Source organism: Phaseolus vulgaris, chromosome 7, assembly GCF_000499845.2.
Source record: "Phaseolus vulgaris cultivar G19833 chromosome 7, P. vulgaris v2.0, whole genome shotgun sequence".
Lineage (NCBI taxonomy): Eukaryota > Viridiplantae > Streptophyta > Magnoliopsida > Fabales > Fabaceae > Phaseolus > Phaseolus vulgaris.
In genome coordinates, this window is record NC_023753.2 from 38,269,270 (window position 1) to 38,287,896 (window position 18,627).

The 18,627-nt window shown below is 28.7% G+C and overlaps 2 protein-coding genes across 2 annotated transcripts; one reads left to right on the forward strand and one right to left on the reverse strand.

The window, feature by feature from the left end:
* Positions 1 to 2,698: 2,698 nt before the first annotated feature.
* Positions 2,699 to 5,384, reverse strand: LOC137830659 (uncharacterized). The gene is made up of 3 exons (XM_068638119.1): positions 4,180 to 5,384; positions 3,094 to 3,173; positions 2,699 to 3,006 (listed from the first exon to the last, which is right to left on the reverse strand). Exons 1-3 carry the CDS (start codon positions 5,053 to 5,055, stop codon positions 2,913 to 2,915), a joined length of 1,050 nt encoding a protein of 349 aa, XP_068494220.1. The 5' UTR covers positions 5,056 to 5,384; the 3' UTR covers positions 2,699 to 2,912.
* A 3,537-nt stretch (positions 5,385 to 8,921) lies between these two features.
* Positions 8,922 to 12,652, forward strand: LOC137830658 (probable protein kinase At2g41970). Its single transcript, XM_068638118.1, has 8 exons — positions 8,922 to 9,129; positions 9,694 to 9,803; positions 10,273 to 10,526; positions 10,609 to 10,735; positions 10,830 to 11,103; positions 11,200 to 11,332; positions 11,753 to 11,839; positions 12,191 to 12,652. Exons 2-8 carry the CDS (start codon positions 9,707 to 9,709, stop codon positions 12,341 to 12,343), a joined length of 1,125 nt encoding a protein of 374 aa, XP_068494219.1. The 5' UTR covers positions 8,922 to 9,129; positions 9,694 to 9,706; the 3' UTR covers positions 12,344 to 12,652.
* The last annotated feature ends 5,975 nt before the right edge of the window (positions 12,653 to 18,627 follow it).

An 18,627-nucleotide genomic window follows, 5' to 3' on the forward strand; every position in this document is an offset into this window, starting at 1 on the left:
TATTTGAAATTAGAGTTTTTCATGAAGGTTAAGACTCTCATAGGTACGTAATGAAAAACTAATACATTTTTTTTTAATTTTAAAGTATTTATCGTCAATATTTATATATGATAAGCATGACAAACTAAAAACAAAACAAACAATAGAAGTTGCAAAAGTCAATGATAACATTTTGTATAGAATTTCTTTAATTTTAAGAAGAACCACACTTGGATACTTGTAGCTACAAATTTTAAGATTTTAGATTAAAGATAGTATTAGATTCTTATCTAATCAAAATCTCATTATTATACCATAAGTCTTGGTATCTTCACTCAAAGAATCCAAAAATTAAAGTCATCTATACGAGTAGAATACCTTTGCATTAAAGGTGATGTTATCTGCAAATTTTAAAATTTTGAAAAGAGATTTTCAATGTCATATAAAAAAAACTAGCAATTAACCAAAAAGTAGTGAAAATTTTAGATATAAAACTAAAAATCACACATTAGATAGAGATGAACAAAGTATAAGAAGAAAAACTCACAAAAACTCTTCCCATTCTCCAGTTTATTACTTGCTTTTTCAAAAAAAGTATTACTTCTAGTAAAAACATAATAGCAACTTATTAAAACATTTTGCTAAATCATCGTCATAATACACAATCATTATAGTATTTGTTTACTTTATACAACAATATTTATATAAATTACTTTCCCAACAAACCTACATATTTTTTAACTTGGTGGCATAACTACTTATATAATGATATAATTTCATAATATATATTGTATGTAACCTAACAGAATTAAATACATGAATTCTCCATAATTGATATGATAATAAAAAATCGAATAATCTATTTACTATACTTGAACCAATAGTTTGTACAATGTAACCGAATTTGTTAAACCAAACGCATGGAAATTGTTGAAGGTTGATGCAATTTACAAACTTCTCGCACCCCCTTTAAAAAACAAATCCTTAAGATTATTACATGTAAATTTTTTTCCTCTTGGTTACTATGAAACAAGACATTCTTGATATTCGATGTTGAGTAGTGATCATGATAAAGAATAGTTGTAATTTTGGACATTAAGAGAAAATGTATAACAATAATCAATAGTATTTGGTATTTGGCAACCAAATTTATTTTAAGACGATAATATAACCCAACTTTGATGGATCCTATTATCTTCTTTCCAACTGTTGAGTTCTGGTCAAGGAACCTGTGCTACATTTCATTAATCACGGTTTGTCATCGTTCTGAAAAACCAAATGTTTCACATACATTTTAAGGGATTTCAATAAAGGACACAAATGAAATAAAAGTATACAATGAGAAGAATCAATGATAGTTTAGAAAGTTGTGAATAAGATATAAACGACAGATTAAAAAAATACTTCTTCAGAGAAACATGGACCAACTAGGATCTTTGTTATTAAGTTATATAGTATGGGTAGATGGTATATAAGACTTTCCTTATACACTTCATCCTCCTTCCTTTGCGGGTAGAGACATTGGGACAAATGATTCAACAAAATCATTAACATTTTTGGTAGTAAGAATGGAAACAGGAAACAATCGTTATGAAATTTCTAGATCAATCAGGATGTGATCTCTCCCACATGTTCCAAATTTGGGTTCATGGCATAAATGATCGTATCCACATAGAATTTATCCATCCTTTTAAATCTCTTTTAAAGAATAGAATTAGTTTTCTTCCAAAAGGAATTACAAGTTCTGAATGGTCCAAGTGATCCTAATATATTTGAATTCCACATATTGTGACACAGTTGAAGTTCATCCTTGTCAAATGCTATTTTCCTGTGATCTTCTTCCAAACTATCATGGGAACCTTGGCCTAAAAACAAAGCTCAAGAAATTTAAACCAAGATAGATAAGTTTGGCATTGAACAATTTTGAAGTAATTGTGGAGGGCTAAGAGAAACAATCCAAATATGGTGCTTGAGAGAACATGACTAGGTAGTTATCAAAGAAAAAGTGAAGGTGGCCAACAAGACAGCAGCGAAACAACATATCAAGCCGACAGTGAACTCCCTCACCCTAACAATGACAAACAAAACAAAGTCTACCCCTCTATTACGAACTTAAAAGTGAAAAATAGAAAGAATGCTTAAGAAATTAATCATCTCTTACCCAATTCATAAATTCATAGGGATCGATATTTAGGGAAAAAAATATGAACAATATACACATAGGTCACAAATAGGCAATAAGCAAAAGATAAGTTAACACGTTCTGACAAAGCTAACTCACTTACAAGCTACATGTAAGTGACGAAATAGGCAACACAAAAAAGACAAGTTCTAATCTAATCTAATCTAACTCACTCAAATATGTTAAATAATTATGACAAACTAATTCAAATTCTAGAACTGGCATAGGATCCCAATAACTTATAATTATGTGTCATGATTATGCAAGACCGCTCCCAAATACGCGCATGCATGGCTGCAATCTAAAATTCATAGTAGCTACTCCAATACCCATTTGAATATCCAATTACAACTTGAATTAAAAACCACATTGCAGCTGGAAATTAAGTAGAAATTAACACATGTAACCGGAAATTTGTATACACTAAGCATAGACCAATTTGAACATCCAATTTCAACAGAACTAAAACCACAACACAGCTGGAATTAAGTAGGAATTAACACATGCAACTGGAAATTTGTATACTCTAAGTAATAGTTTTGTGAAATGGGAGCAATTTAGCTCTAGTTGAAATTGTGACTGTTGTACAACAAAAGTTAAAGCAATGACAAAAGATGCCAATAACATTAACAACATTGATGAATGGTGACAGATCTCATTTTTAAATAAAAGATACAAAAGTAAAAAGAAAACAAAAATCCCTTGAAAGGAAAAAGAAATATTCTACAACACAAATAGTATACAGAAAACCTCAAATTCCAAAACCAAACACAGCCCGTATCCTTTGGAAAATGAGATCCCGCCATCCCCTCTCTGTGTTTTCCACCACAGTTGCATTCCCATATCTGCATTTACAAGCAACCACATTACTTCACTAACAAAACAAATAACAAACCAAAAGCAAGGACCAAAACAACCAAACACTAACTCACCTGTCTTCTTCAGGCACATCACTATGCGTGAGCTTAACAACTGTGATTCCACCTTCAGGCTCCTCAAACACAATCCTGACCTACAGAATTCACAAAACAACTCAGAAATAAACACTCCAGTCAATTTCAAAAGAACACAAAACACCAGTCACAAACACTTCACCATGTTTAAATACACAACTTTTAGTAAGTTAAAACAATTTTAACAATAACATATTTGATACTTCTTAAAAATTGTTTCTAGTTTACCTCCATAAACTTAATAAAACTTATAAATTTTTTTTCATTACATTAAATCTCATCTTCAAATATGACAAGAGCCTATTAACAAAGCGCTTAGTTAAACATAAAATCTAACATCACAAGCTCAATCATATCTAAAGAGTAAAGATATACGTCCCTCTATTACAAACACTTCACTAAAAAACATCATTTTTCTCCATTGGTCACTTTTTCACCCCGTAACATCATCTATCATGATACCTACACACCTCTCTCAACTCTATCCCTATTTGTTTGTGTTTGTGTCCAATAGCATTTCAGCGTCCACCCATCATTTTCTTCTTTTCCTTAAATTAAAGAGAACTATTTTGATAAGTGTTTTTGTAAAATTCATTGAGACTTTTGAAAGATCCTGTTCGGTTTCATAAGAAAGTTCATCAAAATATAATTTAATTTGACTTTTAACATAGTTACTTTAAATATCATATCTACACTGATTTCAGATCAATCACCATCCAACTGGTTGTGAGTATAAACTGCACAAAAGTTTACCCAAGGAGTGGATCAAAATAAAACTCTATACAATTAACATTTTTAGGATTTCCCACATACATTCTAATTTCTAATTAAGAGACATTTCTATACTAATCAGAACCTTGATTCCACGTGATATGAATGTCAAATCCCTTCACTAAGTCAATCTCCCGTAGGCTTTAACTATCAAACTTAGCTTTAGAATATGTTCTTTCTTATACCATTCTTACTGTAAAATTCTGATTCCACGACAATTGCATAAAACCAATCCAAAAAAAGAAGAAGCACAAGCCTAAACTCAAATAAATTCACTTCTTTCATAAATCTTACCGTGGATTGAATCCCGTCAAGCCAGCTCCCAAACCTCCACCTCTGTACGATCAACTTCCCTTCCTGCAACTCCAAATGTCTGCCAGTAACAGACCCATCGAAAATACTAAACTCACCCCCAACCTCCTTGCTAATCTTCGCGCTGCTCTGCGTGAAACCCCTCCACCTATTCTCATCCAACAAAATCTCAAATAAATCCTGCGCTCTACAATTAAACCTCTCCGTCAAACTAATCGTTTTAAACCCCTTCTTCCCTTCACTCTTCTCATTCTTCTTCGAATCATTCTCATTATTACCATTAATATTACCATTACCATTACTACTACTACCGTTGTTCTTCTGAGACACCACTTTCTTCGCTTCAAGATCATCCTTCACGGGCCCACCCTTCGCCATGCTCTCCACCCAAACCCTAACTTTCTCCAAAATCACCGGTTTCGCCTTCTCCACCACCACCTGCTTCAGCCTCTTCCCAACCTCCCCGCTATCCTTCACCGTAATCCTAACCTCGGGATCCTCGTCGGCGTTCTCGTCGGAGATGTACGGGATCTCGACGGAGCCGTCGACCTTCTGCAGGACCTTCCCGTCGGAGCCACGCACCTCGCCCTCCCACGCGAGCGTCACGCCGATCTCGTACCCGGGAATCACCTTCCCCTTGCGCACATTAACGTAGGCCTCGCCATCGAGTCTCTCCACCTTCTTGACGGCGACGGAGACGTCACCGTCAGCGACGGCGACGTTGGCGAAGAGCTTTCGGAAGAAGGTTCTGGACCATTCGAGACAGTTGGTCTCAGCCCAGTGCCAGTTGTGAACGTTGGTGCCGTCAGCACGCTCCGTGACGATCCAACGTTTGTCACCCTCGCCGAACTTGGCCATGGAAACGGGATTGAACGTGGAGATAACGGAGTGGTGTTGAAGGGAAGAGAAGGGTGGTTTTAATAATAAGGGTGGTGATGGGTTTGGGTCTAGAGGGTTCGGGAGTTGGAAGGATCTAGAATGCGATGGTGTTGAAGGTGTTGTGTTCCAGCCAAGTGGGAAAAACGAAGAAAGGAAGAAATTGAAAAGCTGAGTTTGGGAAGACCGAAGAAGGATCTAGAACACAGCGGAGACACTCGTTTTTTGCAGTTACAGGCCAGGTAAGCCGCCAAAGGCCCACAACTTTCGCCTTTACACAACCAAATCTCATGTGTCATTCAATATAACTTAAGTAAATTTACAAAATTTCTACTATTTATTGCAAACCCTACACTCATCAACTATTTTCCAATAAAGTTTTTGTTTCAATTAGGGACTAAATTTGGGAAAGTAGATTTGAGGTGAAATAGTGTAGAAAATGAAATTGTTTGAATTAAGTGAAAAAATAAAAAATTAAAGAAAAAATGTATGAAAGATTTTGAGTGGTGATATGATATGATGTGATTGAAGTTTTTATTTTTATTAATTGATAAAAAAAGTAAAATTATAACTTTAGTCTTGTGTTTAAAAATAATTGAAAAAAATATGATTTGTTTATTTTGTGTATTTTAGTACATGTAAAATTACTAGATATTAAATAGATTACAGTATAATCAAAGTATGAATAGAAAAATATTGATTTTAGAATAATGTTTTAGAAGATAATAAGAGTGAATTATGTATCATTCATAATAGTCACAAAGTTATTAATGAGATGTTACAAGTCGTTAATTCTTTTATGGATCAGGTCAAAACGTGTGTTGATATTGAGGTTAGTTGTCTCGCTTTACTTTCAGGTTTAATGTGTTTATTCAAAAAAAAGTTGTATGGGGCACCATATATGTAAACATGGATCACCATTTAATATTAACTTGGAGCTATAATTGATTATTGACAAAGGATAATATCTTATACTCTAGAAAATACACCTATTATCGGTTATGGCATAAGGATAATCAATTATCTTTAGAAAACACAATGTATTTATTCAACAAAGTTGTACAAAAACCCTTATCAGATCACCACATACATAAACATAGGTTATCATTTTAATACCAATATGAAACCATAATCAATTATCACACTATACACCTCATAACTTTCACATGAAAATGAAAACCAAGCAAGATAAAGAGAGAGATTTATAAAGTCAAAAGGGAGTTATTTAAAAAAAATATTATAATAAGTGATCTTCACTTAGTCATCATTTCATTAGTGTAATTTAATGAATAAAAAGATGAGAACTGACTTCTAAAAATTAGAGAGATGATAGAAGAGGAAAAACTTGAGCAGAGAAGAAAAAATTCGAGAAAAAAAAAAGAAGAAAAGAAAGTCTTAAATTTATAATATTATTTTTGTTGTTGAACTTAAAATAAGTTTTTTTATTATAATTCTAATGTTAAAAAATATTTCCAAAAGTTGTTATACAGACAGTTACCCTTTCTTGTGCATATATATTTTTATTTCATATTAAAATTATAATAACTATTAATTTTATGTTGCACAAAATTATTAGAAAGCTTTTTTCTGGGTTATTTAATATGTCGGCTGTTTCTTCCTGCACCTCCATATATTCTTCTCCACCTCCATACATTTTCATATTTCTAAACATAACCCTATGTAATATTCCGGATTATGTAATAGAAGTCTTTTTTCAAATTTGCAATTAGCTTTTGGATTACATAATTCGAAAGCTTTTTTTTCAGATACATGATTAATTTTTGGATTATGTAATCCGAAAGTCTTTTCTAGCTTCCAGATTACATAATTCAGAAATCTTTTTTCAAATGTGTGTCTAGATTACATCATCCAGAAACTACTTTATGGGGGTGACACAAGAAGGTTAAAAAATGTATTTTCATGTTGTGTATAGGGTGTCAGAAAAACATATGGAGGTGCAGGAAGAAACCATAAGTGTCATTCTATTTCCTTTGAAATGATTGACGAGTTTTTTGAAGGGCAATTTCTTTCTGTACCTCAATGTTTTCTTCATGCACTTCCATAGAATACGATAAGATGACAATTTTTTTTTATTTTTTATTGACACTCAATTTTTTTTTGAATTCATACATTCTGAACTTTAGAATGAAGAATACAATTTTGTATTATTTTAAATTTTATAATTTAAAAGGTATTTTTGAATTCAAAAAGTACATTTTAAATTCTAGAATTAAGAATTTAAAGGTCTACGGATTATACAATTTAAAAATGAAAAAAAAAATCTCGTACCTTTTACTTAAGGGTAATTTTGAAATTGAAAATATTATGGAGGTTCAAAAAATAAAATATGGAGGTGGATAAAGAAATTGCCTCTTTAAAGAGGCTCCCACATTAATTTTAGCTTATGGGCCTTGGGAATGAACCCATATCGACATTAACTTTTAACTTTATGGGCCTTGAGACTGAACCCATAAAACAAAATGGTTGTTACACCATAATCATGGTATTATTAGTAAATCGAGAATATCACAATTTGTTGTCCATATACCCAAAAGTTCCACTCATGTTTTTAATAAGCCGAGATAATTCAAATTAGTGACCATTAATACTTTTTATGATTTATTTCTTTATTTTTTCTCTCACTTTTCAATTTATTAAAATTTTAAACAGAAGTTAATTTTCTTATTTCAATCTCCAGTATTTTCTAATTTTTTTATATAGATTTTATAAGTATTCGTTGAAGGATTGTTGAATTTGACAATAAAAACTGAATGATGAATCACTTGTACAAGATTCTTACTTGTTTAAGTCAGTAAAAACTTGTATATATGAGTGATTAAATGAATATAAAAGTTTTAACATTATATTAATACTCCTTCAAATTATATTTATAGTCTTTTGTACTTGTTAAAATATCTCATTAACTGATATTCATCAGTTTTTGAGGATATTTGAATTTTGTGGATATGTAGATAGTTAATGTCTACTATTGTAAGTGAATATTATTTTCTCGGTATTTTTCAACATACAAAACCAAATGATTTAAATGATTATTAAGTATGTAAATAATAATTGTAACTATTCAATAATTTATTTATAAAAGTTATTTTTCTAAACTTTTTAATATTTTTTATAAAGTTTTTGAACTGAATGTTCTCTTTTAAATACACCTTTTTTACGGTATTTGTTTTGAGATTTTTTTTTAAAAAGAACAAAATTGTGATGGAGTTCCAAAGCAAACAAATGTATTGAATGTGGTGATTGACTCTAATCATGTTATCTCAATGGATTTTGTCAATAAATTTATCTATGATTATTGGATTATAATATATAACTTGTAATGCTTATTTCTTCAACAATTATAAATATTTTTTTGAACCTTTTATTTTAACCAATTTACAATCTTTGATTTCACTTTTAGAAAATATAGTACGTATACATTCACCAAAAACTCATAAAATAAATTATATATATATTATTAAAATAAATAAATATCTACTAAATAAAAAAGAGATATTTATAAATATTTTTTTCTTTTCTTGTTTTTAACATCATCCTTGACTTGATCTAAAAAGAAAACATTGATAAAACGAATGATTACAAATCATAGTTTTAAATCTATATAAGAAATATGTAGTATTGTCATGTTGCATGAAAATGAAAATATCACCCTTTAATGTGTGGTGTGACAGGGAACAAATCATAAAGTTGTGCATTAAAATAGTAACAAACGAACTATGTGCATCGTGGTGGTATATACACAAACTTCGGAAGGTTAATGTTAAGATAACACTTAGTTTAAGTTATGGTTTTTTTGGTTAAGAACCGTTTATTTCGGGACACATACCAACATGTCCTTTTTGTTCAGAGTAGAGATTCATTTGATTTGGAAGAAGTTAGAAGAAAAACAACAAATTATGTTTTCTTCTTCTTCTTCTTCTTTTCACCAACCTTATCAATTATTGTACATATTTTTTTCTTTATAATCCTTTAGTTTTCATCATTAACATAGATTGTCTCCTTGAAAATTCTGGCTTGTTCAAGAACAAGTCAGAGGTAATACCTTTGAGGCATATTTTCTTTATCTTGTTTTCTTATGTAGATTTTAGTTTTGTTTATGTTTTTATGCATGGTTGTTTGTGTAATGCCACAATGAAAAACTTGATCTATAACAATATAATTTCTTCATCTTTACCTTTTATTTTCTCTCATCTTCTTAATAATTGACGATCTCTGTATTTTCATTTACACTGTTATATCTCAATGTTATGATCAGAACATGAATCTTGAATTTAGTTCTCAAAATATAAAAGAAACCATAAATGAACATATCAAAATGGTTATATTTGAAATTGTTAAACAACAATATTTTTCTTTTTCATTTATGAAACCAAATTTTTTATTCTTCTTGGATCTTAAATATGAGGGGCTATGCCATTTTGTCATATTAGTTTATGATACTAGTAAATTGTGGTTGGCTTGAATTTGAATTTCAAAGACAAACTTTCTTCTTTAACACTAGTGTTAATAAAGTATTTGGAAAATGAAAATCCGGGCATTAGAATAACTTCATATAATTTTAATTTCAATGACTTATTGATAACAATTTGTTTTTGCTAGACTATTTTAAGCTATGTCGTGTTGCGGAGGTGCTGAAGAGGATTTTGGCTTTCCACCTGCAAACCAATACAATACATCACTTGAAAAAGGCAATGCATATGGTGGTGGAGGTAGCACACTTAGTACACCCTTTATTCTATTCACCATATACATCAATGTCTTTCTTCTTATTGTTTTACCTTCGAAAACAAACAAAAAATATTTATGTATGATGTAAATGGATGACATATTCATTAGTTGTGTTTTGACCACAAGTCGGAGAGATAATATCGTTAGGGTTAATCACCGCATCCGAGGTATTGATCGCTTTGAGGTTGGTGCTCCATCACGATTTTGTTCTTAAAAGACTCCTCTGTGGGTTAAAGGAGAATGAATTATTTAAACTGTTATTGGTCTCGACTCTTAAATGATGTAAAACTATATATATTGGCGGTACCAGAAGAAGTTGTTTTGCACATTTTGTCTTGAAATAAACTATAATGTTATAATTTAGTAACTTAATTGTTTAATTACTATTTATCTTGATGAAATAATATCCTAATTTGCATTATAGTAAGTTATTATTCTCTTTGAATATAGGAGGAGATAGAGGAGAGCCAAGGGGAAACATTGTGAAAAGTGGTGCTCCAAAGAAAGAATTGCCAATTGAGATACCTGCTATTTCATTGGATAAGTTAAATCAGTTAACAGACAACTTTGGTACAAATGCTTTGATAGGAGAAGGTTCTTATGGAAGGGTTTATTATGCAAAGATGAGTGATGACATGGATGTTGCAATCAAGAAGTTGGATACTAGTTCTTCTCCAGAACCTGACTCTGATTTTGCAGCACAAGTAGGCCTTTTCTGATTCAACATTTTGAAATTCACCAAGGCATTGTTTTGGATAGTAAATTTTCATAGTTTACATCATGCAGTTATCAATTGTTTCAAGATTGAAAAATGACCACTTTGTGGAGTTGTTGGGATATTGTTTAGAGGAAAACAACAGAATTTTGGTTTATCAACGTGCGAGTTTGGGTTCTTTGCACGACATATTACATGGTAGGCCAAACAACACTAATGAATGAGTTTTGTATATTAGTATTGAGCAAAAATTTCTCTACTTTAACCAAACACTATGATTTTGGTGTTGTAGGAAGAAAAGGGGTGCAAGGTGCTGAACCTGGTCCAGTTTTAAATTGGAGCCAAAGAGTAAAAATTGCATTTGGTGCAGCAAAAGGACTCGAGTTTCTTCATGAAAAGTGTCAACCTGCTATAGTTCATCGCGATGTTAGATCTAGCAATGTCTTACTCTTTAATGATTATGAATCAAAGATTGCAGATTTCAACTTGTCAAACCAATCTTCTGACACTGCAGCTCGACTACACTCAACAAGAGTCTTAGGAACATTTGGTTATCATGCTCCAGAGTATGCTTCTACTCTTCTTAAGTCTTTAGTTTTTATAGAAGATATAATTATGTGAAGTCATGCATGTTCAATGTTATAAATTATTTTCACTTTCAGGTATGCAATGACAGGACAAATAACCCAAAAAAGTGATGTATATAGTTTTGGGGTTGTTCTTTTGGAGCTTTTAACAGGAAGAAAGCCTGTCGACCATACAATGCCTAAAGGGCAACAAAGTCTTGTAACTTGGGTAAGTCTTATTCCTCATCATATTTGATGAATGAAAAATGATACATTGACAATCTTGTTCCATTATACAACCTTTTTTCTCTCTAAATTTTTAATTTTTATATTAAATAACAAAAATATCATTTTTTATATAATCAATTAGAGGTTGTACAGTGGAGCAGGTTGTCAATATATCATCTCTTTTTGATGAACATATCTCTAATTTATTTTTTCTTAAAGACTTTGAGTTTTCTTATAGGACTGTTTGAAATAGATATGCCTTGTATTGTCAAATAGAAGTTCATTTGGATAGGCTGGATTAGACTTTTAATGTATAAAAATTGAGATGCTGTTAAAGTATTTCGTTTAATTATATTTATTTATTGCTGATAAAAAAAAATATAAAATATTTTTATAGTGATGTTATTCCCAACTATTACAGGCAACTCCAAGATTGAGTGAGGACAAAGTGAAACAATGTGTGGATCCTAAACTAAATAATGAATACCCACCCAAGGCAATTGCTAAGGTTAGTTTTTTCTCTCTCTCTTTATTTGGCCTTTAATACATTTCTAGAAGAAACTATTAAAATAAGTTAAGTAATTATATCATCATTCCACTAATATGATTTTATTATTGACTAAAGTTATTAAAATTTGTAGGCCATACTTCTTGTTTAATGAATATTTTTCATGATTTTGTGAATTTGTTTTCACGATTTTGTAGTTTACAAAAAATTTAAACCAATAATAAAGAGTTTGTTTCTAGCTTTCATTAAGCATAAACTTATCGAAGAAATGTTTAAGTTGTCTTCAATCAATGTTCTCAATGTTCAATATAGTATGAAATTTCTAACAAATGTTTTTATATGATAATGTAGTTAGCAGCAGTTGCAGCACTTTGTGTGCAATATGAAGCTGATTTCAGGCCAAACATGACAATTGTTGTCAAAGCTCTCCAACCACTTCTCAATTCTAAACCAGCTGGTTCTGAACAAAACCCTAATGCTAACACTATAGCCACACCTAATTAAGTCTTGGAGACTAATCAAGTTTTTATGCTAATCATAATCCACTTTTACTGCTCTAGAGGTTATACTAAGACTAAACCAATGTTGATTTTGTCTTCTTGATCTCTTGTACAATTGGAAACATAGTATTGTGATCATAATGCATGAAGGAGACCACACTATTTTCCTTTGACAAAAAAAATCAAAGGTACAAAGATTAACAAATGAAGATTCTTAGAAAAGATATCAAGAATTCATTACTATGTGTGGGTCTAAATAATCAAGTTTTTATTGATCAATATGGAAAAAAGGAAAATTTTATTATTTAAGGGTAACACATTTTTCTTATATTATTTAATTTAAAAAATAAAGGAAATACACCTAAAGACGTCTTTATAATGAATATGACCAAGGAAAGAGAGAAAAAAGAAATAGAAAAAAGGCTAACAAAGGAAAGAAAACTAGAGGAAGGAAAAAAAAGTGTGAAGAAGAAATTAAAAAGCATATTTTTTGTAAAAAGCTAGAAATTCTTTGTATTTAAGTATGTAGGAAATTTTTTCTCGTGGAATGTGTTAATACATAAGGGATTAATTCATGATCATATGTAAGTTTATATTTGAGTATCTCGTCTAAAGCTATAAAATGATTTTGATCATAACAAATAATACAAAATTTTGATTATCTAACAAAGTTTGTTACTGTGAAACAATAGATAAAAATTTATGTGACAATACTAGATAAATGTCTCTGACAAAATTACTAGACGAAATCTAATTAAAGTTTTACATGACTTCTAAATAAACATTAGACGCAAGTTAACAAGACCTAACGAGTTTGAAGATATGCTAGATGCTATCGACCATGAATAGATGAGTTTAAGATGTGCTAGATGTAATTTATCATGCAGGTTAGTTTTAAGGTGAGTTAGATGCAATCTACAACACCAAGATACTTATAACTTTATAAGGTGACGTTCAAATGTAACATTTTTAGACGCATTCTACATGCATGATTGTTTTATCCTAAGAAAGAATGTTCACGCTCTCCAAACAAGATCCTGATGCATGTATTTCTTAATATGACTTTGTATACTATTTTTATGTTATTATTAGTGCAAAGAAAGTAATTTTAGTGAACATTTAGTCAAATACATTTTAAAAAGACTTTGCATAGAGGACAAGACACTTGGAATAACTTTTCTTTTTGTGAAGTCTATAAATAGAAACAACTTCATACAAAATAAAGTTGTTCTAAGTGCTTTATAAAAGTTCAACTTCATGACAACATAGAGTGTGAGTGTTTTCTAGAAATTCTTCATAGTAAAATTTAGTCTTTAAAAGCAAGGATAATCACCATTTCATATCCTTATTTTTAGAGTGATAATTGTATTCTAAACAATTTTTTTTTTTGCTTGGACAAACATTTTGTATTTTGTGTTTAATTATAGGAAAAATTAATATATATATATATATTCATAAATGACTTAATATATTCACTCTAATTTAGACTTGATATTTAAAATACTTGTAACAATTATTAATTGATAGAGTCTTTGTAGTTTTGAAGATTATTTATCACTAGTTTTAGTTAATTTTTTTAATTGATTTAAGTTAAACCTATTCCAAATATAGGATTTTTTTTTGCTTTTGTTGCCTTTTCTTAAATGACGCGTTAGACATAAAAATTTATTTAAAAACTTGTTAGGTTTTATCAACAAACTCTACCCTAACAAGGTTAATAGGCCTAAACTAAAATAAGTTTATGGGCTTAAGTTGTTAATTAGAATAATAAAATAATAAGTCAAAGGAATAAATACCAACTTATCTAAATTTAAGCCATTTTTAATCTATACTATATAATCTTTATGATAATTATTCTTTTCGCTATCAATTCTCTCATCATGCAAATCTAGTGAAGCTTCACCAATGGATTTCAATATGAACTAAACTATATTTTCTATGAAGTCAAAAAGTTTTTTTTTTTTTGTGGATATTTTTCATTAATTTTTCTATTTTACATTACGAAAAACATAATTTACCTAATTTTGATGTATAAAAAAGTAACCGTTGGAAAGTGAATACACACTTGTATTCTATGTAAATAGAAGCAAATCTATTGTATATTGCTTCACCTTTCGATATATAGTAATATGTTGGAGAAATAATTTTTGTTTAAAAGCTTTAGAAGTTGCAAAAAATGGCAAAATATTTTGAGATTTTTCTGGGGATATATAACCTATTATCATTTGTTTAATTAGAACCAGTAATTACCCCATTAATTAGCACTCTCTTTAATTATAACCTCACTATTCTTGAAAGCAAAAATCACCTTCTCAAGTTTTTCTAGTTTTCAGACTTTTTATTCATCTTCATCACATCTTTATCGTGTGCTTGTATATATTATTTGTTTCTTTGTTTAACGTTCTTCTTCATGTAAAAACTATAAACAAGTCGAAACCATCATTTTGATTTTTCTAATAGTGATTATTGTTAAGAGTGAGATTAGAATAAAAAGAGGAAGTAACGTCCACTCTAAAAAAAATCTTTAATATATTAATATATTAATGAAATTGTGATATTATTAAAGTTGACTGCACTGATTCTAATACGATATAAAAGATTAATCTTTTAAAAAATGTTAAAAATTGTAAAATTTTAACGGACACTAAATATCTATATTTTCTTATGATAATATGAAATTAGTTTGATTAAAAAAATAAGTGGAATTGCTTCATTATTTTATTAGGATCAAGATAACCCTTCATTCTCCAAATCACAATATCACTCCTATGAAAATAGGTGGGACTTCCTTATTTCTTTTTCAATTGCTTTATTCTAAAATATTCAATACATCTTTAGTTTTTATATCTATTTTAGTCATGCCAAGAATGTAAAATAATTCACTTACTTTTTTTTTATTGTTATATCTGTTATATGATTGATAATTCATTTCGTTAACAAAATTAATGTATAAAATAATATCCTATTCCTATTTTTTTTTAGTAAACTAGTACAAACTGTAATTATTTAGTGTTTTTAACGACGACTCAAGCATGAACTGTCATTATATGTCTATTTATGAATTTTTAATGACGGTTCTAGATTGAATCGTTGTTAATTTGTTCATTTTTCAACTCCCGCACTTGCACTCCTCGTCTTCAATTTGCGACTTCAGTCTTCTTCACTTCTTCACTCTTCATTGTGTCTCCTTTCGCCCCTTCAATCTTCTTTACTCCTTTACTCTTCATTGCCTTCCTCTCCTTTCATCTTCCACTCTTTCCCGTTGCGCCATTGCGATCGCTAGCTCTACCACACCATACCTTTTGCGCTTGTCAAACCACTGTGACTGAGACTATGCCTGCCGCAAAATTGCACCCCATGACAAAGCCCACCATGCCACAACTTTCGCGCTTGCCAAACCACCGACCATGATTGCGCTCACCGTGCCGCTGTGACTCGCAACAGGGCCCACCACGCCATGTCGTTGCTCCTCGTGATCGTGCCCACCCCGCGTGGTCTTGTGTCTCCAACCACCGTGTGCGTTTGCATCCTTCGCGCGTCATCTTCCATTCACTCTTCGCCCATAGTGCCACTAGCAACCGCAACTGCAACCGACGTTGACATCAAGATTTTTCCACATGTCGTTAATATAATTTTATAACAACGATTCGGAAACTATCTTTATATGATCTTTTTAACCATCGTTAATGATATTTTCTATACTAATTGTATTTTGGTTCACATAAATATTTTTCTCATATTAATTTGATTCTATTGACTAGTTATATAAATTCTTTTACATTTTCAAAATTTTGTATATACATGCTAGATAACATTTTATTTATTTATTTTAGTTTCAACTCCGTATATTTTAAATAATCAAAACACACACAAAGGTTCCGTTTTATATTATCATAAAAAATAAATAAAATTAATTTTGATTTTTTTTTTCATAATAATTTCTTTTCGATTGAAGAAAATATTTTTTATATCAAATTATTGATGAAGTTTTATTGATGGAAGTTATTGATGTAATCTCATGTTATATTATTATGTATATACTTTTTTAATATACATTTATGCAACTAGTTAAGTGTTACTTGAATATTAAATATATTTTAATTTATATTATCATTTAATTTTATGGTAATATCTTATTTAGAATATGAATCTCTCAAACATTTGTTATCATAATTAAATTATAAATAGTAGTTTTTATAGTCCTGTAAAAGTTATTAAGTATCAAAATAAATCATGATATAAAATAAATGAGAGTTGAAATGTTTTTACTTATAATTAAATGATGATATAAAATCATTTATAAGCAATAAATGATAATTTAAGATTTTTAAATTTATTGTTTTAATAATTAATTAAATATTTATTGGTTATTTAATTGTAATGCATTGATTTAAAATACACCTATATTTATTATAAAATTTTGAAAAACATAAAATAATAATATATAAGCTAAAAATGTAAATATTTTTTTATATTAATCACAAATCACCATTCATAATATTTTTTACTTTTATTTTGCCAATTATTTTAAAATTTATATCCACCACAGTAAAGTATAATATTTTACATTAACAGTGCATAATCATGCTTACTTTTAACTGTTGTATGGTATTTATAGGATTTTAAAAGGAAAAAAATTATATATTTTTTATTCCATATCATGATTTAATATTTGATGTTCATATCTGATTCTATTAAAAATCATAAAAAAGAGGTTATTCATGTCAGTAAGTATATAATTTGTGCATTTCTTTTTACATTAAAATAAATTAAAGATTAATATGTATTCATTTTTAATGATTTTTTAAAATAAAAATAAAAGATATAATATGTATTTAGTTGAAAATGTCAGTAAAATAATAATTAAGAATTTAAATGTAGATATTTAAAAAAGGTTAGGTAGATTAAAATAAGTTAAATATTAATATTTATTAGTATCTTAAAAAATTAAAATAAAAGAGAACGTACCATGAATGTTGAGTTAAAAATATTCAATATTAAAACTAATTGTTGATATTTGATAATAGAGAAAATCATTCTCAGAACAATTATTTTCATTAATATGTATTAATCTTTTATAAGAAATATATGATATATTTGTGTTGAGATAAAACTTGAAATACTATTCCTTTTTGGAACAAGTTTTTATGGAATTTTTTTCTTTTTGAATCACAATATTTTTTTCCTTCCTTTCCAAATAATGAACACTGTGACAAATAATGAACACACTGTGACAAAAAATGACAAATAATGAACACACTGTGCCAAAAAATGATCACACTATTTTGTAGTAAAGAAAATCATGTTGAATATTTGGTGAGAGAATACATAAGAAAATATAAATTATGGAATAAAACTAATTATAAAATAAAAAATAATTAATTATTATATTAATTAAGTTAAATATTATTTTATAAACTAAAAATTTATTATATTAAATAATTAATTGATAAATTTTTATTAACAATAAAAACTATTTTAAACGTTTTAATTTATAAGTAATTAATATAATAATTAATTATTTTTATTATTAAAGTTAGTTGTTAGTACATTAAAAAACAAAAAATACAAAAAATAGTTAATTAATTAATTAATGCTATTTTATCTTTTACAATAACGTATATATTTAAATTAAATTAGTTTTATTAAACTTCATAATAAATATAAAATATTTTAATATATAAAACTGCTTATAAATACTACTGTTATTTTTTTTCTTAAAATTGTTACAGAATATATAATGAAGAAAGAAGACGTTATAAAAGAAAAATTCTGACAACTTCATGTGAATTCTTCTTTCCCAATGTATATCATTAATGTAAAAGATTTAAATTTAAGACTTCCACATGTTCATTTAAAAAATTATTTAATGCTAAACACTAATTTAATTAATGAATAAAATCAATAGCCAATGCATGTAAACACGTTAATTTGGATAATAATAAAATTATTAAAATATATGAAAGTAATAAATATAAGGAAGTAAGAGTTTATGTATTGTGTAGAAATTCAATTATAAAATAAATGCAAATTTTGTGGACCTGTTGGAATTAAAATTCAATAAAAGATCTTTGAATTAGAATGTCACATCTCTTCATAAATATTCATTATACCTACTCTAATAATTGTTTTGACAAAAAAAAAACAATTTATTACATTTTTGTTACAAGCAGTAGTTTTGCAAAACTAGAGAACATTGTTTTCTATAGAGTTTTCAAACCATTTATATATTTTTAAAAAGTTAAAAATGGATAAAGGTTTATAGATAAGTGATATAATCCTAACACC